At 46.2% G+C, this 23511-nt stretch overlaps 1 protein-coding gene across 1 annotated transcript in view; it reads left to right on the forward strand.

The window, feature by feature from the left end:
* The window catches only part of thbs2 (thrombospondin 2), a 64418-nt gene that overhangs the window by 37109 nt on the left and 3798 nt on the right, over positions 1–23511 (forward strand). Inside the window, exons 8-21 of the mRNA XM_033025932.1 lie at positions 4378–4545; positions 6707–6883; positions 7909–8082; positions 8847–8974; positions 9061–9213; positions 9932–10150; positions 11371–11478; positions 12183–12342; positions 14099–14217; positions 15691–15925; positions 16579–16806; positions 17397–17668; positions 20195–20292; positions 21558–21697. Of these exons, the coding sequence (XP_032881823.1) occupies positions 4378–4545; positions 6707–6883; positions 7909–8082; positions 8847–8974; positions 9061–9213; positions 9932–10150; positions 11371–11478; positions 12183–12342; positions 14099–14217; positions 15691–15925; positions 16579–16806; positions 17397–17668; positions 20195–20292; positions 21558–21697 (2379 nt within the window). The remainder of the gene's footprint in view (positions 1–4377; positions 4546–6706; positions 6884–7908; positions 8083–8846; positions 8975–9060; positions 9214–9931; positions 10151–11370; positions 11479–12182; positions 12343–14098; positions 14218–15690; positions 15926–16578; positions 16807–17396; positions 17669–20194; positions 20293–21557; positions 21698–23511) is intronic.

Below are 23511 nucleotides of genomic sequence, written 5' to 3' on the forward strand. Positions count from 1 at the left end.
AGTTTGTATTCCTTCACAGAAACTTGTTCCAAATTGGAGCACAGTTACAATTTGAGAAATGCTGTTCACTCCTTTTTTCGATTAGATTCTGGCCACCGAAGCAGAGTTTTCTCTGGGATTTATTTTCACTGTGTTAATAATGGATCGTGGGGAGGTGAAGCGGTGCGAGTGCTGTCATTCCATGGGGAATGTTGCAGGACCGCTGAGAAGTTTATGTTTGGAGGTGAAATCTTTGAGGGGGTAGTCGAGGTTGTGCTGGAACCATTCCCTCTATCAGCTCATGATAGACTTGGGCCAAGAGGGAAGCTGAAGAAAGGAGGTTGGATTGGAGAAGGAAAAGAGGAATCCAAGGGAAGGCTGGGAGGGAATGTGTATGTAATCAGTGAAAGGCAGTAAGTGCCATAACTCGGTAAATAGTTCAGCAGAGACCAAGAGTTCAAGCTGGACATAAAAGCACAGGGAGAGCAAAATAGAATGGATGAATCCTGCAGATGTTACTAATCTGACATAAAGATTGGAATCAGTGGAAGAGCTCAACTGGTTCAGGCATCATCTACAGGAGGCGGAAAACAAAGAATGCAAAAGGTGGTGAGTTTAGAGCCCCTGTTCCACCATTCATTGCAAATCCTACTGGTCTTCCACCTCAAATCCCATAATTAATCCTCAGATCCAAATATCCATTAATGGCAGTCTAAGTGGTGCTGTTAGTAGTGCCCAGAGACCCGGGTTCAATCCTGACCTCAGGTGATGTCTGTGTGGAGTTTGTACCTCCCCCTGCCCCCTGACTTTAGACCCACTCATTGGGGGAAATATGATCTCTGCACATATCCTATTTAACCCCTTCAAAACTAATTGTGTTTCAGTGAGATCATAGAGTTGGGTAATAGAGTCATGGTAAATTGGTAAATTGGTAAATTAGGCAATTTATCAGTCAATATAAGCAAGACGGCTCTTGGGGAGCGGCAGTGAGGGAGCGGCCTTGTGAGGGAAGTGTGAGTCTTTGGCTCGAGAGTCTTAGGAGAGGAGGCTACACATAAAGTGCGAGAGGACTGAACGCGGTGAACACATGTCGGGGCAGATGAGACAGTGTGAGGCTTGCAGAATGTGGGAGCCCAGGGACACGGATGGAGCCTCTGGCTGCTACGACTGTGGCAAGTGCATCCAGCTTCAGCTCCTAAAGGACCGTGTTGGGGCACTGGAGAAGCAGCTGGATGACCTCAGGGCCATCCGGGAAAACGAGAGTTTCCTGGACAGGACCTACAGTGAGGTAGTCACGCCGAGAATACGGGAAGAACCAAGGTGTGTGACGGAGAGAAAGGGTGGAAATCGTGGAGTGCAGAAGACTCAGGTGGCTGTGCCTAATGAAAACAGGTACGCCCTCTTGGGAACTGTCCGGGGAGACAATATTTCCAGTCCGAGCGGCAGACACGTCGGTGGCTCCAATCCTGGAGATGGGATTCGACCGGCGAGACCGACGTCGGGCAGAGCCCTAGTGGTGGGTGACTCCATTGTCCGAGGAGCGGACAGGAGATTCTGTGGCAGCAGACGAGATGCGAGGATGGTCTGTTGCCTCCTTGGTGCCAAGGTTCAGGATGTCACGAGCCGAATTCTGAACATTCGAGAGAGAGAGAGAAGGTGAACAGCCGGCAGTAGTTGTGCACGTAGGCACAAACGACATCGGGAAGAAGAGGAAGGAGGTTCTCCAACATGAGTTCAGAGAGTTGGGAAAAAGACTGAAAGGCCGGACTTCTAGGGTGGTTATCTCTGGATTGCTTCCCGTACCTCGTGTTAGTGAGGAGAGGAACAGGGAGATGGGGGATCTGAATGCGTGGCTGAGGGGCTGGAGCAGGGAGCAAGCATTCAGAAAGCATTTGATAAGTTCCCACATGGGAGATTAGTGGGCAAAATTAGGGCACATGGTATTGGGGGTAGAGTGCTGACATGGATAGAGAAGTGGTTGGCAGACAGGAAACAAAGAGTAGGGATTAACGGGTCGCTTTCAGAATGGCAGGTAGTGACTAGTGGGGTACCACAAGGCTTGGTGCTGGGACCGCAGCTATTTACAATATACATCAATGATTTGGATGAAGGGATTCAAAGTAACATTAGCAAATTTGCAGATGACACAAAGCTGGGTGGCAGTGTGAACTGTGAGGAGGATGCTATGAGAATGCAGGGTGACTTGGACAGGTTGGGGGCATGGGCCGATGCATGGCAGATGAAGTTTAATGCGGATAAATGTGAGGTTATCCACTTTGGTAGCAAAAACAGGAAGGCAGATTACTATCTAAATGGCGTCAAGTTGGGAAAAGGGGAACTACAACGGGATCTGGGGGGTCCTTGTACATCAGTCTATGAAAGTAAGCATGCAGGTACAGCAGGCAGTGAAGAAAGCGAATGGCATGTTGGCCTTTATAACAAGAGGAATCGAATATAGGAGCAAAGAGGTCCTTCTGCCAGAGCCCTAGTGAGACCATACCTGGAGTATTGTGTGCAGTTTTGGTCCCCTAATTTGAGGAAGGACATTCTTGCTATTGAGGGAGTGTAGCGTAGGTTTACAAGGTTAATTCCCAGGATGGCGGGACTGTCATATGCTGAGAGAATGGAGCAGCTGGGCTTGTACACTCTGGAGTTTAGAAGGATGAGAGGGGATCTCATTGAAATATATAAGATTGTTAAGGGTTTGGACACGCTAGAGGCAGGAAACATGTTCCCGATGTTGGGGGAGTCCAGAACCAAGGGCCACAGTTTAAGAATAAGGAGTAATCCATTTAGAACGGAGACAAGGAAACACTTTTTCTCACATAGAGTGGTGAGTCTGTGGAATTCTCTGCCTCAGAGGGCGGTGGAGGCAGGTTATCTGGATGCTTTCAAGAGAGAGCTAGATAGGGCTCTTAAAAATAGCGGAGTCAGGGGATATGGGGAGAAGGCAGGAACGGGGTACTGATTGGGGATGATCAGCCATGATCACATTGAATGACGGTGCTGGCTCGAAGGGCCAAATGGCCTACTCCTGCACCTATTGTCTATTGTCTATTCCAGGAATAAATCTGTGATTATAGAATCATTCTGATTAGTGTGTGAACTGCCTCCTACTTCAACACATGACCTATAGGAAGGGAGTCATTAATTACTGTCTGAGAAACTTGGAGAGGAAACTATACTATGAGCTGCCCAATACTATGAGGAACTGACTTGAAAGAGAAGCCAAAAAAATCTGAAAAGCTTATGAGGGTTCATCCAAATTCCAAATTATCAACAGGAGATGAGCGATTGAGCAGAGGAGATTAGTTTAACTTGGCACTGTCTTTGGCATGGACGTATTGGGCCGAAGGGCCTGTTCCTATGCTGTATATAGAGCTTATATTCTATACTGTGTGTCCAATTGCAAGCCCGACCTATGAGTGTTACAATTGCAGATCCTATCTTTGGGACCGTTGACCACTGTGATAAGTCTTCATAACTGTAAATGCTCCCGATTCAAACTGGATTGTCTCGTAATTTATGATTTCAGTTTAGCTACACATCAAATCCCCATTAGTGCATGTGAGTTTCGTACTGAGTGCAATGGAATCGTACAGCATAGGAAACCATCCTTCAGCCCACCATGTCCACGCCAACTATTGCATCAATCTACACTAATCCCATTTACCCAAGAGTCCTTAGGCTTTTATGCCTTGGCAATTTGTTGCTAAGGGGTTGTGAGTTGGCCAAATGCTGTGTTCAAGAAAACAGTTCAAGACCAAATCTTTGAAAAAGTTACCGAGAGTGAAATGATCTGGCCACTTCTCTCACTTTACTCTGTGTTGTTGAACTTACTGTTTCTTCCCGTCACCCTCTTCCACCATTTCTGATCTCAGCTACAATACCGTATCCAAGCCTTGTCACCACACTTCTGAAAGTGAATGAGGGAGATGTGGAATGGTTCCAGAGAAGAGGGATTTCAGCTTCAAGTTCAGACTGGAGATGGGTGAGAATGTTCTCACTGGAGCACACGAGGTCAAGGGGAGATGTGATAGGGATGGATAAGATCATGGATTGTAAATAGGGAGACGCTGTTCCCGTTCGTGAATTGTAAAATATATTGTGGATGGGGTGACATGTGGAAAGTCTGATTAACGAGAGTGGGGTGACCAGCTGGAACTCATTGCTTGGAAATCGGCTTTCAGAAATAATTGGATGGGTACAGAGAATATAATTTACAGAGATTTAGAGAAAGGGCAGAATATTCCCAGTGAACAGGCTTAACCCCCTATTTGTGCCTACTCATTGATTCTATTTAGCTGGGGTGGTGACCTTTGACCTTTAAACTCTGCTATCGATGGAGGGAGGACATGTGTTGTCCAGCACTCAGTGATTTTGTTTTTTTGCCTCCAGTTAAAGACAGTGAAGGTTGGTCGCCGTGGTCAGAATGGACCGAATGCTCTGTCTCGTGCGGCATCGGAACGCAACAGCGGGGAAGGTCATGTGATCCCACCAGCAGCCGGTGTGAGGGCCCCTCGATCCAAACAAAGTCCTGCCAGCCAGCGGAATGCGACAAGCGGAGTAAGTCTCGCTGAGGGTGAAAGATCTCGGCTGTCTCAGTGGCGGTGGCCTTGAAATCACTGAATTGCCCATAAACCCATCTAGTTCACTCAGGGGCAATTAGGTCTGGACAATAAACACCAGGCTTTGTCGTTGATGTTAACATCCAAAGGATGAACTAAAAAACTAAGAGGGAATACACCATGCAATTAGGGTGTGGCAGTATAGAGCAGGTTATGGAGAGCCAGGCATTGTTCTGTGCCTCTCTCTCACAATTCCTGTTTCTATTCATGTAAAAGTTTATTTTCATAAGTTATAAGAGCAGCATTAAGCCATTCGGCCCATCGTCTCTCCGCCATTCAATCATGGCTGATCTATCATTCCCTCTCAACCCCATTCTCTTGCCTTCTCCCCATAATCCCAGACACCCGTACTAATCAAGATTCTGTCAAACTTATGAAGCTGCTGACCCAGTATTGCCTGCTTTCCTTCAACTTGCGTAGTCCAGGGCCCTCCCTGTCTCCTGTAATTCCCTGTCAAATTTAATCAGGGAATCTGACAAGCAGTGTAGCCCTGAATTTGCAATATGTACGGGGAGCCTGAAGCCACTGTCTGGCTGAACAGCTGCTGCTGAGCAGAATTCGTGAGAAAACCCTGATCTGGAACACGTCCAACCCCTCCTCGAGCTCCTCTCTCCTTCGTTGATGTCTGCCCGTAAAGCATGTCTGTACGGTTGCTCTAACCCTAATATATTTGTATTGGAGAGCAGCCTGTTTAACAATGCCCATTAAAAAAAGTGCAGCAAATTTTCCCTGGAAGCTGCAAAAAGGGCAGGAGCCAGAAATTTACTCTTTGAACCTGCTTCTTTCCATCATTTGAATTTTACCAGGATGTAACCCAAGGTGAGGAATGGGGGCAAATAATCATTTGGGCACAAACAAGAAATTAGATCTGCACCCCGATGTTCCAGTCCATTCTCCTGTGGGAGTGGTGCAGAGGACAGCTCAGAATTCCATATTTCCCCACGACATAAGAAAAAGGCCATTTGGACCATCATTGCAATTTATGGTGGACAATTAATCTTCCAACCCACTAGACCCTGCTTCCAGCCAAAAATAAAAAGCAGGCCAATTGCTAGCCCCATTCCCAGCCCTACTATTCAATAAGGCCAAGTCTCATCCACTTTCTCACCAGATCACCATATCCCTTGATTCTAATAGTTTCCAAAGATCTACTGGTCCCATCAATGTTTATACTCCATGGTACATCCCATACCCCTCTGGAGGAGAGAATTCCAGAGATTAACTGAATGAAGAGATTTCTCCTCATCAGGCCTCAACAGCTGACTGCTTACCTTGCGAGGATCCCCTGGTTCCAAACAAACCACTGACCTGACAATCCGAAAAGGTTTGGACATTGCAGTGAGTCCACCTCTTACACTAAAACCTGGGTGAAGGCTGTCAGATTCAATTTCATTTTTACACAAAGGACTTTTCCTAGAGAACATGGCACAAGGAAGATTTAAATCAGCTTCCTTTGAAATGTAATAATTCTTAGAATGTACCTGTTGTAATCAATTGTCCATCACTGATTGCCCTTGAGGGAGTGATAGTGGATCGATCACCTTCTTGAATTGCAGTAGTGAATAGTGAAGGCATCCAAAAAAAAAGACATAAATGGCTGGAGTAACTGAACGGGTCAGGCAGCACCTGCTCTCCATCCTAAGCCCACCTTTCCCTGTTCTGTTGTGGTCTGGATTGAAATCCTCAAGTTTAAAATTCCCATTTATGTTCCAATCACTGCCACATCTACCTCTGCAATGTCACCGTTGTATAAACCACTGAAATCTCTGCAGTCGTCTATCTGTGCCCTTGCTCATACTTGAATTGACTTGCTCCAATGGTGCTGTGCCCTCGGTTGCAAGAACGATCACCTCTAAACTTCTTGCTTTAAAACTCTCTACCTTAATGTCCCTACCCCTTTAACAGCTGGTTGATTATTTGTCTGGGTGTCTCCTGACATTGACTTTCTGTTTAACTAATTTTTATTGTTGAGTACCTTGCAATGTTTTGCACTGTCAAAGGTGCTAAAGAAATGGAAGTTGTTGATTGTGCTTGCTGTCCTGTGTTGGATCTCTTTCCACTGGTGCGCTGATGTGCCTCTGATCTTCCTGTGCCTTCAGTTCGTCAGGATGGTGGATGGAGCCACTGGTCACCATGGTCACCCTGCTCGGTTAACTGCGGAGATGGCATAACCACCCGCATCCGTCTCTGCAACTCACCTGTGCCACAGCTGGATGGCGAGGACTGCCAGGGGAACGGTCGGGAGACAAAGCAATGCACGAAGGCCCCATGCGCCAGTAAGTCTCCTTGCCCCAGGGCTTGTCACAACTCGTGACTCCACACTGTGACTGGCACTACTCTGTTTGCACCTTCAGTCTGGTTTGTGCCATGGCCTGCAATTAATCCTCATGCATAAAAATGGAGTGGACAAGAGTTCAAATAACAGGCCATAGATCTTTCCATGCACGAGGGATGTGTGGAACGAGGGCTTTCCAAAAAGGGGAGGCTGAGTAGATTGTCCCATACTCATTGGAGAGAAGGAATGGGAGGGGAGCTTGTTGAGGCACGTTTTTCTAAGGATTGATGGACTGCAAAGTTAAACTAGAGAGGCTAGTGGTAAAGAAAGCTGAGAGGAGATCTGAGGAGGAGGGCTGGGATGAGGAATAACTTTTTCACCCAGATAGTTGTGAATCTGAAATTCTCTGTCACAGCAAGCAGTGGAGGCCAATTCATTGGATGTGTTTAAGAGAGAGTTAGATTTAGCTCTTAGGGCTATGGGAATCAAGGGATATAGGGAAAAGGCCGGAATGGAGTACTGATTTTGGATGATCAGCCATGATCATATTGAATGGCGGTGCTGGCTTGAAGGGCAGAATGGCCTACTCCTGCACCTATTTTCTATGTTTCCATGCTTCTATGATGGATGTACAGATCACAACTGGGTTTGGTGGGTTTGACAGGGGAAGCTGTTCCAGTTAATGGGTGGCTGAAAAACCAGGCAACTGGGCAAAAGTACAAACGTGGAAGTACAAACACATAGGTTTAGCAGAAGGGGTAAGAAATTTACTGGGATCCGTGGAGGAACTTTTCACCCAGAGGATGGTTAACCTCTGGGATGCAAAGGTGATGAAGGAAGACACTCTCACAATATTTAAGAAGTATCTTGACAAGCTCTTGAATCATCTAGGCTTAGAAGGCTACAGACCAAGTGTTGGCACCAGTTTGTCCTCACTAGCCCCCCCCCCCCCCCCCCCTGTACACTACTACCACCAAGGGCAGGTCCTCCTTCCTGCTACCTGACCCACTCTCTGCTCCTCCTCAGTTGACGGCAGCTGGAGCCCCTGGTCGCCCTGGTCACCTTGCACGGCCACGTGTGGCGGCGGACTGCACGAACGCAAGAGGAACTGCAACAACCCCGTGCCCAAGTACGGTGGCAAGAAGTGCCTGGGTGACACCAGGGACAGTAAACTGTGCAACAAAGAGCCCTGTCCCATAGGTAGGTTGCAGCATATCACCATGCGCTCTGTGTCATGAAATGGTTGTGATTATGACAATTTTATATCCAGTGTTTATGCAAGATAAACCTGCAATCTAATTGCACCTTTTGCCAGTAGTTTCATTTGAAACAAAAACAGCAATTGTAGAACAGTTTAATGTCTAATTATGTTTAAAATCTACACAATTTACTTCAAGCCTGCACTTCTGTATATGCCGTCTTTAGCCATTGTTTATGGTGCATTCAAGATCATCCTTTGCATAGCCTTCATTGCAATCTCCTCACTGTTGCCCCTGAGCCAAATACTCTGGTGTGAGACTGGGGTCACAAATAGGCCAGGTCACCACTGCTTGGATCCTCATGAAATGTCCACCAACTTGGGTAGATGAGGAGAAATGGAATAGTGACCTTTGGTGAGATTTGTACACCTGGCTCCTTCTCGGTTTATTCTCATCACAGTGCTGTGTCTTAAGTCTCTCGTTCTACCCTTGATGCTCTGTCTAAAATGTCTTCCTCGATCCGTGATGCTCTGGTTGATGCCTCTCCCTCTCTCCTTGAAGCGGTGTCTGAAGTCTCACCGTCTACCCTTGATGTTTTGAATAAAATACTTCCTCTACCTGTGATGCTCTGCTTGGTGCCTCTCCCATTTCCTTGAAGCTGTGTTTGAAGTCTCACACTAACACTCTACCCTTGATGCTCTGTCCAAATCATATTCGTTTACCCTTGATGCTGTGTTTAACACCTCTTCCTCCACACTTTGCCAGATGGATGTCTGTCCAGCCCCTGCTTCGCTGGGGTGGAGTGCAGCAGCTCTTCTGATGGGTCCTGGGAGTGCGGCCCATGTCCTGCTGGCTATCGGGGCAACGGCACCTTCTGCAAGGACATCAACGAGGTATGGGATTTGCAACCCGAGCACTGCGCCGCAGTTCAGATCCTACACGTCGTGGCCACTTGCCGACCTCTTTGATTTTCTTGCAGTGTGAGGAGGTCCCTGATGTCTGCTACCAGGTGAATGGTGTTCAGAGATGTGAGAACACTGAGCCAGGATTCCACTGCCTTCCCTGCCCTCCACGCTACAGGGGCAACCAACCCTTTGGTCTTGGAGTTCAAGCCGCCAAGACAGACAAGCAAGTAAGGACCACTTAACTTGAGATGCTTAAGCTTGAGACGATCCTCAATGTTATATTGTGGGGGGTTCACGTGGTTATATTGTGGGGGGCTGCCTACAGAGCATGTGTCCCATCACATTGCAACAGTGGTGCCTGCATCTACAACACAAATAGATTAAAAGCAAGATGAGTGTAGGCCACTCAGCCCCTCCAGACTGCTCAGTCATTGACGTGTGTTGGTGCCTCTCCCCTGTCTCTCGAATCTTGTGCAGCTCCAGAGCCTCCCATTGATCCAGCTGTGCCTTCACTTGTCCAGGGCTAAAAGCCTCAAATTCCCTCAGTAATTCTCTCCCTGTTCCTCTAAGAATCAATTGCCACTAGCGAGAGAGTTCCTGAGATGAGGAGGAATTTATTTTGTCAGAGGATGGTGAATCTGTGGAAGCCAAGTCAATGGATATTTTTAAGGCAGAGATTGACAGATTCTTGATTAGTCAGGGTGTTGAGATATGGGTTAAAGGCAGGAGAATGGGGTTGAGAGGAAAAGATAGAACAGCCATGATTGAATGGCAGGGTAGATATGATGGGCCGAATGGCCTAATTCTGTTCCTTGAACATGCCCGGCGGTTTCCTTTGGACTGAACCTTTCATCATATGTCCCAGTATTTCCCGTTCTCCTGTCGAATGTTTACATGCTACGGCTTGCGCTTGTGTTGTGACCCTCCATCCTTTCCACCCTACAGGTGTGTGAGCCCCACAACCCATGCAAAGACGGCTCCCACAACTGCCATAGGTATGCCAGGTGCATCTACCTGGGCGTCTTCAGCGAGCCCATGTACAAGTGTGACTGCCGGATCGGATATGCCGGTGACGGTGTCATCTGCGGAGAGGATTCCGACCTGGATGGCTGGCCTAACGAGCAGCTGGCCTGCACAGCCAACGCCACCTACCACTGCAAGAAGGTAAGGAGGAGGGGTTGGTAATGCAGGACGCTAAAAGAGGGTCCCACAGTGGGGAGCGCAGGGTGGAGGATTTATTCCAAGCAAGCCAGGTGAACTGGATGGCAAGGTGCTGTGCCATATGCACATATTTATACGCTGGTGCAAATAGACTCTCACACACTCATTTGCAGCCACACACACTTTCCAACATAATATCACCCGCACACAAGGCACACTGAAACACACACACTCACATCTTCGCTTGCACACCCATTCACACACACATACTCACACACAGCGTAACCCTGACCTTAAAGCAATTGATGGAATTCCAAAGAAGGTCATTAATAAAACTAAAATAACACATAACTGGTTTGATACTAATGAAAAATGTTTACTTCGCTGCTTGAAAAATGATAGGAGAGTCGTTAACCATTTTGTTATTTCAGGAGGCAGGAATGGGTTTTAAATATGTTCCTAATTTGAATGCAGAGCTTTGACCTCATTCATAATCTCTATGAACTCGAAGGCCTCCTCCAGGCAGTAATCAGACACCCACTACTTGCATCAGGGAAAGCAAAAGGCTGTAACTGGCACGATTTTTCAAAATCCTCCCCACTTTGTTTTAAACTCCTGTTAATGATTATGGTCCAGAATTTCTATTACGTGGCGTAACTGCGCGATAGACTTGTGTCAGAATTTTGCTTGAGCTGTTCCAATTATGAACTTTGCAGAATTGCATCCTATGTGTGGCATGTAGGCACGCTGAGTTATTGAAACAGGCACATCGGTATCCAGTGGTGTGTACAAGAGTCTCGACCCGAAATATCACCTATTCCTTATCTCCAGAGATGCTGCCTGATCCGCTGAGTTACTCCAGCATTTTGTGCCTTTCTTCGGTGTGTAGGGTTTGCTTGCAAGCCGCTTCATTTGTGCGCGTGGGAGACCTGCTTCAGCGTAATCCATAATGAACTGACCGAGGCTGCGATTTGTGCTTGGGGCCAACTGCTCCTGTTGATACTCTACAACGCTCACAGCACAAGCAGCTAAAGGCCAAAATCTGCCTCCCACTGTGGTTATTACAGGGAAAGGAAATAGGATCTGGGGAATTGGTGCAACAGCGGGAAGGTCAAATGTGGGAGGTGATGGGATAGTGGAATGTCAATGTGCCCAGAGCAGGCAGGGTGGGTGAGGTGTGCATATCATTCTGTCCCGCAACAATTCCATTGCTCTTCCATTAGGATAACTGCCCACATCTGCCCAATTCCGGACAAGAGGACTTCGACCGGGATGGAGTGGGAGACGCCTGCGACAAGGACGATGACAACGATGGGAGGAACGACGACCAAGTGAGTTCTGGAACCTTCCTCTGGGATTCTTCCCTCAGACAATAAAAAGCATGGTGAAACTCGATATTCTGCCACCCTTTAGTGGTGCTGGACTTGTAGATTTTCTAACTATTACCCTCACACACACCAAATTCACTTGTTATGAGTTCCTGTAAACACAATGGGTTTGAAGGGAGTGTGGGGAACTAGGATCTGGTTGATATTGAAGATAGTACAGGGGACTAGTGAATTTCAAGAGAATGCAGGAAATGGGGACTAGGAGTTGAAAGAGACTGCAAGAAATAGAACCCTGGTGAGTTTGCAGAGAGTTTGGAGAATGAATTTAATGAGAATGTGGGAAATGGGGCCCCAGTAACGTTAAAGGTTTGGGCCCCTGATGAGTTTAAAATTAGTTTAGGAATGGGATCCTAGTGAGTTGGGAATGGGGCTCCAGTGAGATCCAAGGGAGAGTGAGGTGGGAACCCAGTGAATTTAAGGGAGAGTGGGAATGGGTCCCCAGCAAGTTTAAAGAGTGTGGGAAATGGCGTTCTAGTGAGTTTAAAGGGCGAATGGGAAGCGGAGTACCGGTGGCTTTGAAGGAGGTGTGGGAAATGAGGCCTGGAGAACCAGATGCTGAACCATCAGGATTCCAGAAGCTTTGCTGCGTGTTGCACCCAATGCACCCCATGGACAGGAGTAATACAGGGCATGTATTTCTCTTCCAGGACAACTGCCCTCTGCTCTACAATCCCCAGCAGTTTGACTATGACAAGGACGGCGTGGGCGACCGATGCGACAACTGCCCATATGACCACAATCCTGCGCAGATTGACACGGACGGGAATGGTGAAGGCGACGACTGCTCAGTTGACATTGATGGGGATGGTGAGCATGACAGGGACCCCCCCCCCCTTAAGCTCAAGCCCAGGTGGTCTGCAGCCTTTGCCTGGATGGTAGTGAGACAGTGGGAGAATGCGTGCACACTGGGGTCAGGATAGAAGTGGGGGGAAGGAGAAAAAGAATGGGGTGAGGTGTTACCTAAAATAAAACCTGATGTACATACCATAGGTTTTAAGCTACCCAAGTGGAATATGAGGTGCTGTTCCTCTAGAGGGCATGTGGCCTCACTCCGGCAATGGAGGTGGCCCAAAAACAGAAAGGTCAATATGGGAATGGGAGGAGGAGGATGGCAGCCGGGAGATCCAGTAGGCCGCAGAGTTAAGGTTTCAGTCCTCAACCCTGCATTCTGAAGGAAGGTTGACCTGAAGCTTTAATTCTGTTTCTCTTCAAAAAGTGCTGAGCATTTCCTGCATTTCCTATTCTTTTTCATTTTAAGCCACAAAATAATTTTCATCCAACAAAATATTCAAGAGAGTTTAACATTCTGACAAAGGTTAGAAAGTGGAGACAAAGAGCTGTCGGAGTGAAGAGCACTTAAGGGGAAGCATGGCTGGCGTATGGGAAGGATAGGACACAGTGATTGGATAAGGTCAGGAGCAGTTGAACACTGTATCTATATGTGGTGCTCCATACAAGAAAGGATAGGGAGTGGGGCACATTCCCACTGGTGTCTGGTTCAGTTCACTGGTGTCTGGCTCTGAGACGGCATGCGTACAAATGTTCTCACCACCTCCATTAGTGTTCTGCGTTCCCTACTGTGTAAAGTTCCTCCACCTGCATCACTACTAGACTAATTCCTCACCTTGTTGGGAGCAATCCCCACTGGACTGGACAGCCAGAGGGAGTAGAGCAGGTGGCAACTTCTTTCATGTACATTTGCATAGCGTAGGAGGGTGTGGTTGGAATGGATGTGGCAGCAAGGGCCATGGTCTCATCTCTCCTCAATCATATTGGTATTCAGTTATTATTGTCACGTGTACCATGAAAATCTTTGGTAGACACAAACTACTGGAGTAACTCAGTGGGTCAGGCAGCGTCTTTGGAGAGAAGGAAGAATGGGTGACGTTTCGGGTCGAGACCCTACTTCAGACTCCACCATGATTTTTTTTGTTTTGCATGCCTTCCACGCAAATGATAACATACATGAGTACAACGTAGTGCAAAAAAAGAAAGGAATCAGAGTGTTGCAGTATAGTGCTGCAGCTATAGAGAGTGCAGATTAAAAAAAGTGTAAATGTGGCAACAAAGTCGTTTACAAGAATGGGAATCCGTACTCAGCAGATGAGAAGTCCTGTAGTCTGATAACAGGAGGGAAGAAACTGTTCTTGACTCGTGCTTTCACACTTTTGTAACTTCTGCCTGATGGGAGTGGGGAGAAGAGAGAATGACCAGGGTGTGAGTGGTCCTTCATTATATTGGCTTCTCTCTTGAGGTAATGTGAAGTATAGATGGAGTTGATGGGTGGAGTTTGTATGATGGACAGGGCTGCGTCTGCAACCCTCTACAAATTCATGTGGTCTTGGGCAGTTGCCGCATCAAGCTGTGATGCATCTCAATAGGATGCTTTCTATGGTGTATCTGTGGACATTGCTATAATGGAGACATGTTGCATTTCCTTAGTTTTATGAGGAAGTAGAGATGTTGATATGGTTTCTTGATCTGGTCTAAAGTTAATATAAAGCTTCTTGGTTTAATCTTAATACCAATGTTATTGTAACAATCTTATTCCCGTGTCAAATAGACATCCTGAATGAGGCTGACAACTGTCCTTATGTTTATAACACTGACCAGAGGGACACTGACCAAGATGGAGTTGGAGACATGTGTGATAACTGTCCACTTATGCATAACCCTGACCAGGTAAGGACAACATCTGCTGCTACTCGACCAAAAATGGTTCAACCAGTCTGATGGGACCACCCAAACACAAACCATCCCAAAATTGGAAATGCTTTTCTGCTGCTTTACTGGTGCACGGCAAGAAAGATGCAGCAGTTCAACAAGGCAGCACAACACCACCTTCTCAAGGGTCAGTTGGGCCCAAGCAATAAATGTTGACCATTCCCATAATTGCCTATAATACACAAACGAATGAACCAAAAACTGCCAAAGTTGTGAGCAAGGCCCAAAAACCTGTCTCTCCTCACCATTCCAGGTTCTGCTTTTCTCCATGGAGATATATGTCCAGGTTCAGACATTGCTGTGTTGAAACAGTTGCTTGTATTTCCCTAGATTACAACAGTAACTCCATTTCCTTAAGCACTCTGCCTGGCTGTGAGTTGAGCTCCTGGAAGGTTCTATAGACTGAAGAGACTGCAGATGTTGTAAATTTGAGCAAAAAAAAAATTTGTCAGAGGAACTCAGGACTGAATGTAAGGTCTTGACCCAAAGTGACTTCCTGTATCACATTGGCAGTTCCTCTCATCTCAGGTGTATTTCCAACTCTGATTAGTCAGATTGGTCCATACTTCCCACATATGTCTGTATGCCTCCACAGATGATAACTGGCCCCCTGAGTTCCTCCTGCAGTTTGTGTTTTCCTGAAGAAAAGTTCCATCTAGTGCAGTGGACTTCATCAAACCAGCACTGGTTGCCCGACACCTCATGGCTGTGGGTTCAAGTCCCCACTCTCAAGACACCCAAGGCCACACCCAAGGCTTTTCTCTGTTTGGCCTTAAAGGAGTGCTGCTCTTTTGATGGGATCGATCACAGATGAAAGGTCAAAAGAAGCCTACCTTCCTTTCAGAGTCAAAGTAATAGATACAGACACAGGCTCTTCAGTCCATTGAGTGCACATCACCCATCAACTGCCTATTTACAGTAATCCTACAGTAATCCTGCGTTCTCACAGCTTCTGCCAGATAATACATCCCGGTTAAGTTAGGGGTGATTTACAGTGGCCAGTCTGCATGTCTTTGGGATTTGAGGCCCAAACATCCAGGGCAAACGCACGCAATCACAGGGAGAAAACAATCTGCACACGCACGGCACCTGAAGTCAGGATTGAATTGGGTCCCTGGACATGTCAGGTGGCAGCTCTCTCAGTTGTACTGTTCAGATGGATGTGAAAGAGAAAGACTGTGTGACACTGTATCAGGGTGAGTTTTTCCCAAAGTCTTGGCCAGTATTCATTCCTCTGGTGGCATCACTAAAGAAAGAGTAATCTGCTTTTTATCACATGCGGTTTGAGGGAATTGCCATGCAACTTCCAGTTTCTAACAGTGACCAAACGCAAAATTATTCAATGAAAATTAAAGCGCATTGTTTTGCCACATATTGCAAGATGTCTTTGGGCAATAAAGATTCAGCTCATGGTGTTCTCTCATCCTGCAGGAAGACAATGACTCAGACCTGGTGGGTGATCAGTGTGATGACAATCAGGACATTGATGAGGATGGCCACCAGAACAACCTGGACAACTGCCCTTACATTGCCAACTCCAACCAGGCCGACCACGACAAGGATGGGAGGGGAGATGCTTGCGACCCCGATGATGACAATGATGGCGTTCCTGATGAGAAGGACAATTGCCGTCTTGTCCCTAACCCTGACCAGATCGATGCCGATGGTGAGCAACATTTGGTGAACAATTCACCAGGATCCTGCTGCAGTTTCAGAAAAGCCCTGGAGATGAATCCAAGCATTAGGCCTGCACTCACCTGCTAAATACTTTGTGTTTAAAGATAATCGTTTATTGCTGAATATTGAGTTTGCAAAATGATCAAGTTGTTTGCGAAAAATAGTCTGGACTCTCCCTCCCCTTCTCCCCCCTCTACTATGATCAATCTTATCTGACAGCCTTTTTTCTCCTTTTTATCACTAGCCTTTGTCCACCCATCTGTCAATGGAACCCCCACTTCTAGCTACCTATCACTTGCCAGGTTGTCTCTCCCCCACATCTTTTCCCACTTTCTCCCCCCTAACACAATCAGAAGTGTCTCAGCCCAAAACATCGCCTACCCATTTCCTCCACAGATACTGACCTGCTGACTTTCCTGTCCTCTGCAGTCTTATTAATTTACCTCCTACATTCATAACCAACAATATGAATATTGATGGTGTGATAAACCCCTGGCATGTGTATTTTTATTCTGGAATGACTGGATTATCAGTGATATGTTATATTGTATTACAATTGTTGTTCCTGTGTTGAATCTTCCACCCCAACGCCTGATGCTGAGGATGTGGGGGGATTTAACCACGTTGGATTTTGCCATGCAGGTGACGGCAGAGGAGACATCTGCAAGGACGACTTTGACAATGACAGCATCCCAGACATCTATGATGTGTGTCCCGAGAACAGTGCCATCAGCGAGACCGACCTGAGGAAGTTCCAAATGGTCCACCTGGATCCACAGGGGACGACGCAAATCGATCCTAACTGGGTAGTGCGCAACCAGGGCAGGGAGTTGCTGCAGACCGCCAACTCTGACCCTGGCCTTGCTGTCGGTAGGTAATAATGGGGACACTATAGGGTATGTGAGAGGCCCTTTCCCCGTGTTAGTGGGCACCTGGCCTACTGGACAACCGATTGTTGGTCATAGTGCCAGTTCTTTACGGATAGGATGAAGTCCCACCATCATCCCCTTGCCTGTACACCATTACCAATCTCACAGCACTACACTGTGATGAGCATCTTCACCACATGGTTGATGGAGATAGATCACTGGATGGAGTAGCATAATGGGTATGTCACTGCTCTAGCAATCAAAAGGTTTGGCCTATTGATCTGGAGCTTTTGGCCAAAATCCCACATAGCAATTGGGAAATTTGATGTATTTAATTCAGAGAGATGGAGGCACAAAAATGTGCTGAATTGTAAAAGCCCATCTGTATTGTTGGTGTTCTGTGGTGGAAAGGGAGATCTGACATCCTTACCTGGTCTAGAATGTTTGGCCACATGGTCTGCTCTGAAATTGCCTAGACATCAAAGGTGGGCATTATCTTCATCGATAACGATGCTTCACCTTTCCTGAAATTGACATCACGATATGGTGAGACTTCCCTGAGAGGAAAAGTATTGTGTTGTTAATCCACAGGTTTCGATGAGTTCAACGCCATCGACTTCAGTGGCACCTTCTACGTCAACACAGACCGCGATGACGACTATGCCGGCTTTGTTTTTGGCTTCCAGTCCAGCAGCCGCTTCTACGTGGTGATGTGGAAGCAGGTCACCCAAACCTACTGGGAGGAGAAGCCGTCCAAAGCCCATGGATACGCCGGTGTCTCGCTCAAGGTGGTGAACTCAACCACGGGCCGGGGGGAGCACCTGCGTAACGCTCTCTGGCACACTGGCAACACCCTTGGACAGGTAGGACTGAGCTATGGTAATCAGGTACAACCCCGAACCCTATCTGTCACCTAACCCCCCATCACCCCAACCTAGTCTGCTGTACAAATGGATGACCACGAAGGAAATAGACCTCTCGGCCCAACTGGTTGAGACACTATAGAAATCGGTGGAGGGAAGAAGGCCAGTTAGCCCATTGTGTCTGCATTGGCCACAAAGAAAGCTGTTGTCCTTCAGGAAATGTCTGCGTATATGTGACTGAGCAGACCGGTGTGGATGATGTATCTGAAAGGGTTCAGCAAGCCATAGTTCAAGAGGGAAAATACATGCTGCCATTGCCACAAGAACACAAGGAAACAGGAACAGGAGAAGGCCATTCAACTCCTAAAGCCTGCCCTGTTATTGAGCATGATTATGGCTGATTTGCCCAAAACCTCATCTCCTTTCTCCACCAGTTTCATATAGCCTTCAATTTCCCTTCTCTCAAAAATGTACTCACTACCTCTTTAAATACTTCTATTGATCCAGCATCCACAATGCTCCAGAGTAAAGAACTCCAGAGGTTCATTATACTCTGTGGGAATAAATTACTATGCACCTGGGTTTGTCAGCAGTTCACGCATCCTATGAATGATAACCAAAAACTTAGGGTAATCCCACTTCCCTACTCTTGGTCCATGGTCTTAAAGGTTTCAGCTCCAAGTGTTTGTCCAGGTGCGCTTTAAGGACTTGAGCTGTTTCCTCTTGTGCCACCCTGTCAAACTGAGTTCCAGCTCTACTGCTCTTCATGTGAAAAGAAGTTCCTCTCTGATCTTTCCACCGATTACCTTGACTTTGCCTCTTTAACCTCCTCTACCAGAGGATCTAAATCCTTATGTTCTATTTAGTCCGAACGTCTCATGGCATTAATTCCACCCTCGGGCAAAATTAACATCGCTGTGTTCAAACTGCACACAACTTTGCTCACACATGGGTTCATTTGTCCCCATTGCTGTTCCTTTCGATTCCCATCCCCCGTAATCCATACCTGTAGATCACCCCAACTAAACCATGTTTTCTCCCTGGCTAGAATATTCTCCTGACCACTTTGTACTCGATGTAGCTCTCATATTTAACTTCCTCAGCGGTAGAGGCCTATTTTCTCCATCTAACTATCTGCAGCTGCATGGAGGTCGTCAGCCATATGTTTTTCATGAGGATAGATCCTTGGCCTGCTCAGTGGTTACAGCTAAGTACAAGCAAAGTTTGGTTTCCAAACAGTCCAATGAATCAAGTCTTAAAAGTAACTTTAACTTAAATAAATAAAAAATAAATACTAAGTGAATTTAATGTGTGGGAAGGGCAGATCAAAGTTGGTGCTGATCAGGAAATGTAGAATGGCTCATTGTTGGCTGAGGGTAAGGTAAATTTTCACGTTAAATTCACTTTGTACTCGTCTATATCTCTAGTTTCTCTCTCCCCTGACTCAGTCTGAAGAAAGGTCTTGACCCGAAACGTCACCCATTCCTTCTATGCAGAGTTGCTGCCTGTCCTCCTGAGTTACTCCAGCATTTTGTGTCTATCTTCGGTGTAAACCAGCATCTGCATTTCCTTCCTACACTGGAAATAACTTGTTGGGGGAAGAGAACAGAGCTGGGACCTCTGCTTCCCATCCCGTCTGCCACTAAAACCACTTTCTACCTGTCAGAGCACACTATCATCATTTAGAGCATCTCTGTCAAATCCTACCTCTGCTCTCTACACAGTCCCGGATATTTACTGTCCGTCACCCACAGCCTCTGCCCTACAACCACATCAAGAGTTTGGCCTTGTACCTAAAGGGGGATACCTAGATCTGGATGCAATTCTCAGGGCTGGGCATAGATTTATACAGGTTTAGTCCATTGCCTTTAGTCTGCAATTCATTCTCTTCATGGAACTAACCGAGAAATCCCTCTGACATAATTTGTTGAGAAACATAGAAAATAGGTGCAGGAGTAGGCTATTCGGCCTTTCGAATCAGCACCGCCATTCAATCTAATCATGGCTGATCATCCAAAATCAGTACCCCGTTCCTGCTTTTTCCCCATATCCCTTGATTCCGTGAGCCCTAAGAGCTAAATCTAACACACCTTGAAAACATTCAGTGAATTGGCCTCCACTCTCTTCTGTGGCAGCGAATTCCATAGATTCACAACTCTCTGGGTGAAAAGATTATTCCTCATCTCAGTCCTAAATGGCCTACCCCTTGGCCTGCTCAGTGGCTACAGCCAAGTACAAATGAAGTTTGGTTTCCTAACAGTTCAATTACCGGGTAATCAAGTCTTACAAATAACTTAATAACTTAAATAAGGCTGGAGGCTGGAGATCAGTTTGGAGAGCATTTGGGATATGAAAAAAACATGTGTAAATGAAGGTCCAGACCTTAGCCATGGTGTAATTGAAGGGTGGAATAGGTTGGAAGGGCTGAATGGGCTCCTGTATCTACCTAACACTCTCACATTGTTTGCTGCTAGTGTATACCTCATAGAATCCCCAAAGGTGAATGTGGATCTGCATCTGTTTTAGGTGCGAACTTTATGGCACGACCCCAAGAATATCGGCTGGAAAGATTACACCGCCTACAGGTGGCACCTGATCCATCGACCCAAAACAGGCTTCATCAGGTAACTGGGCCTGGGTGCAGGGGAGAAGCTGCTCACCGCAGCCAGCAGTTAAGACTAATGTCCATCCACAATCTGATGATGTTGTTCTTTGAGGGAATCACTCAGCAGTGAGGGGTGAGAATTCCAGATTGTGAAGTTATGCTATTCTGGCCTGGGAATAGCAAGGAACAGTCCGATCTTGTTCTCTCTCATTAGAACAAAAGGGAACAGGATCCACTCAGACAGCGGACAAGGTGCCAGAGGACATGGTTGAGGCAGGTGCAATAATAACATTTACAAGACACTTCAACTGGGATATGGATAGGAAAGATTTAAAAGGATATGGGTCAAACACATACAAATGGGACTAGCTTAGATGGGCATGTTGGTCAGCATGGATGAGTTGGGCCGAAGGGCCTCCTTCTATGACTGACCCGATGAGTCAGAATGGTCCAAAAATCCCCTTAGTCAGGATTAATATTTTGAACAGAACACATGAAAAAGAAATAAGACCAGGCATTATGTACAGAAATGCATAGTGGACAAAAGTGTGGGGAATGGGATTAGCCAACAGCATTTTCAGAGCATTGGAACAGGCTTTGTGGGCCAAATAGCCTCCTGCTGTGCTGTGGTTCTACTACCATTGCAAATGAGCCCAACAAATCAATTCAGAACACACAGATCAGCCACTGTTGTGCAAGAGGAAAAGTTAATTGAACATGATGATTATTAACAAGATATAATGAGGTGAACCAATCACACCAAACTCCCCTGACTGTTCACTCACTCACACAGACACACAAATACACACACATTAAATTTGTGCACGTTATATTTATACAAAAAGTTAGCTGTGCATGTATTCCGCCTGTATATTTTGGGAAATAAACACACACACAGCACATTTATTATATTATTCTATGTATTCTTTGAGTTATTCGTTGAGTTCTTTAAAATCAATATTGAATTTCACATAACAGTTCCGTGTCGCACAGTTCTATACGAAAGAAGTTCTGACCTATGTCTGTTCTAATACTGTCAATATCTGGAGTTAATATCTGATATCCGCCTTGTGAATACTTTAAGTAAGGTCAGTGCAGATATATTAAGAGGGATCTGATTTAAGGGTGTAAATGTACTGTTAAGAATTGAATGTGCTATAAGCTGTGACCTTTAAAACATTGCTGTACCAGTCACTGCTGCGAGTTGAGAGTAACTCTATATAATGTTTTATCGGTAATTATACCTCTGTCATTTGCCATATAAAGATGTCTCTGCTTCCACAGGGTGGTGGTCCATGAAGGGAAACAACTCATGTCCGACTCTGGTCCCATCTATGATAAGACATTAGCTGGTGGACGACTAGGTCTTTTTGTTTTCTCCCAAGAGGCCCTTTACTTCTCTGATCTCAAATATGAGTGTCGAGGTAAGTCTACCCTAGACAGACCTTGTATGAACACAAGCTTTATGGTCCCAGTGATTCCGTGGTTCACAAATCACTGCAACTCTCTCAGCGTTCACTTTAAGTTACATACCCGACTCTCTCTCACTTCCATTATTCATCCCAGCAGTTAAACCCACCTTATTATTATTCTAAAGTTGGGAAATATATTCACTCAGATGATGCCAGGGGTCCAGAACTCAAGTGTTTGAAAGAGTAGGTGAAGCAGAAACCCTCATCACATTAATTACCACAACAAAACCCGACAAAGTGGAACTAGGGTACTACAATAATGTTGACAGCATGGGTACCTTGAGTCGAATGCCCTCTGGGCTGTCATTATACTGTATATATTCTATAAGATGGGAAAGTCCTAGGAGCCCGTTAGCCTTGAACAAATGCAGGAGCTGTAATATTTTTCAGTCCCATTTCCACTTCTGCTCTCTGGAAACATGTCCAATTGTTTGCTGGCTTCACCGGAGTCAGTTTCGAGAGCTGCCTTTCTGTGCACATCGGCAAGCATGAGGGAGCGCCCAGCAAATCACGCCTTGTCTTTGGAAACACCTGCAGTTATCGAGCTCATACATCACGCAAAATGTCACGGTACGGGACGGTGGCGCAGCGGTAGAGATGCTGGCTTATAACGCTTGCAGCGCCAGAGACCCGGGTTTGATCTCAACAACGGGTGCTGTTTGTGTGAAGTTCATACGTTCTCCCCGTGAATGCGTGGGCTTTCTTCGAGATTCATAGCAAAAGGATTTGAGTATAAGAGCAGGGAGGTTCTACTACAGTTGTACAGGGTCTTGGCGAGACCACACCTGGAGTATTGCGTACAGTTTTGGTCTCCTAATCTGAGGAAAGACATTCTTGCCATAGAGGGAGTACAGAGAAGGTTCACCAGACTGATTCCTGGGATGGCAGGACTTTCATATGAAGAAAGACTGGATAGACTCGGCTTGTACACGCTGGAATTCAGAAGATTGAGGGGGGATCTTATAGAAACTTACAAAATTCTTAAGGGGTTGGACAGGCTGGATGCAGGAAGATTATTCCCGATGTTGTGGAAGTCCAGAACTAGGGGTCACAGTTTAAGGATAAGAGGGAAGTATTTTAGGACCGAGATGAGAAAATCATTTTTTACACAGAGAGTGGTGAATCTGTGGAATTCTCTGCCACAGAAGGTAGTTGAAGCCAGTTCATTGGCTATATTTAAGAGGGAGTTAGATGTGGCCCTTGTGGCTAAAGGGATCAGGGGGTATGGAGAGAAGGCAGGGATGGGATACTGAGTTGGATCTGGATGATGGTGTGGTAAATTGGATTAGTAAGTATGCAGATGATACTAAGATAGGTGGGGTTGTGGATAATGAAATAGATTTTCAAAGTCTACAGAGAGATTTATGCCAGTTGGAAGAGTGGGCTGAAAGATGGCAGATGGAGTTTAATGCTGATAAGTGTGAGGTGCTACATCTTGGCAGGACAAATCAAAATAGGACGTACATGGTAAATGGTAGGGAATTGAAGAATGCAGGTGAACAGGCGATCTAGGAATAACTGTGCACAGTTCCCTGAAAGTGGAATCTCATGTAGATAGGGTGGTAAAGAAAGCTTTTGGTGTGCTGGCCTTTATAAATCAGAGCATTGAGTATAGAAGTTGGGATGTAATGTTAAAATTGTACAAGGCATTGGTGAGGCCAATTCTGGAGTATGGTGTACAATTTTGGTCGCCTAATTATAGGAAGGATGTCAACAAAATAGAGAGAGTACAGAGGAGATTTACTAGAATGTTGCCTGGGTTTCAG

This window comes from Amblyraja radiata, chromosome 8, assembly GCF_010909765.2.
Source record: "Amblyraja radiata isolate CabotCenter1 chromosome 8, sAmbRad1.1.pri, whole genome shotgun sequence".
NCBI classification, from domain to species: domain Eukaryota; kingdom Metazoa; phylum Chordata; class Chondrichthyes; order Rajiformes; family Rajidae; genus Amblyraja; species Amblyraja radiata.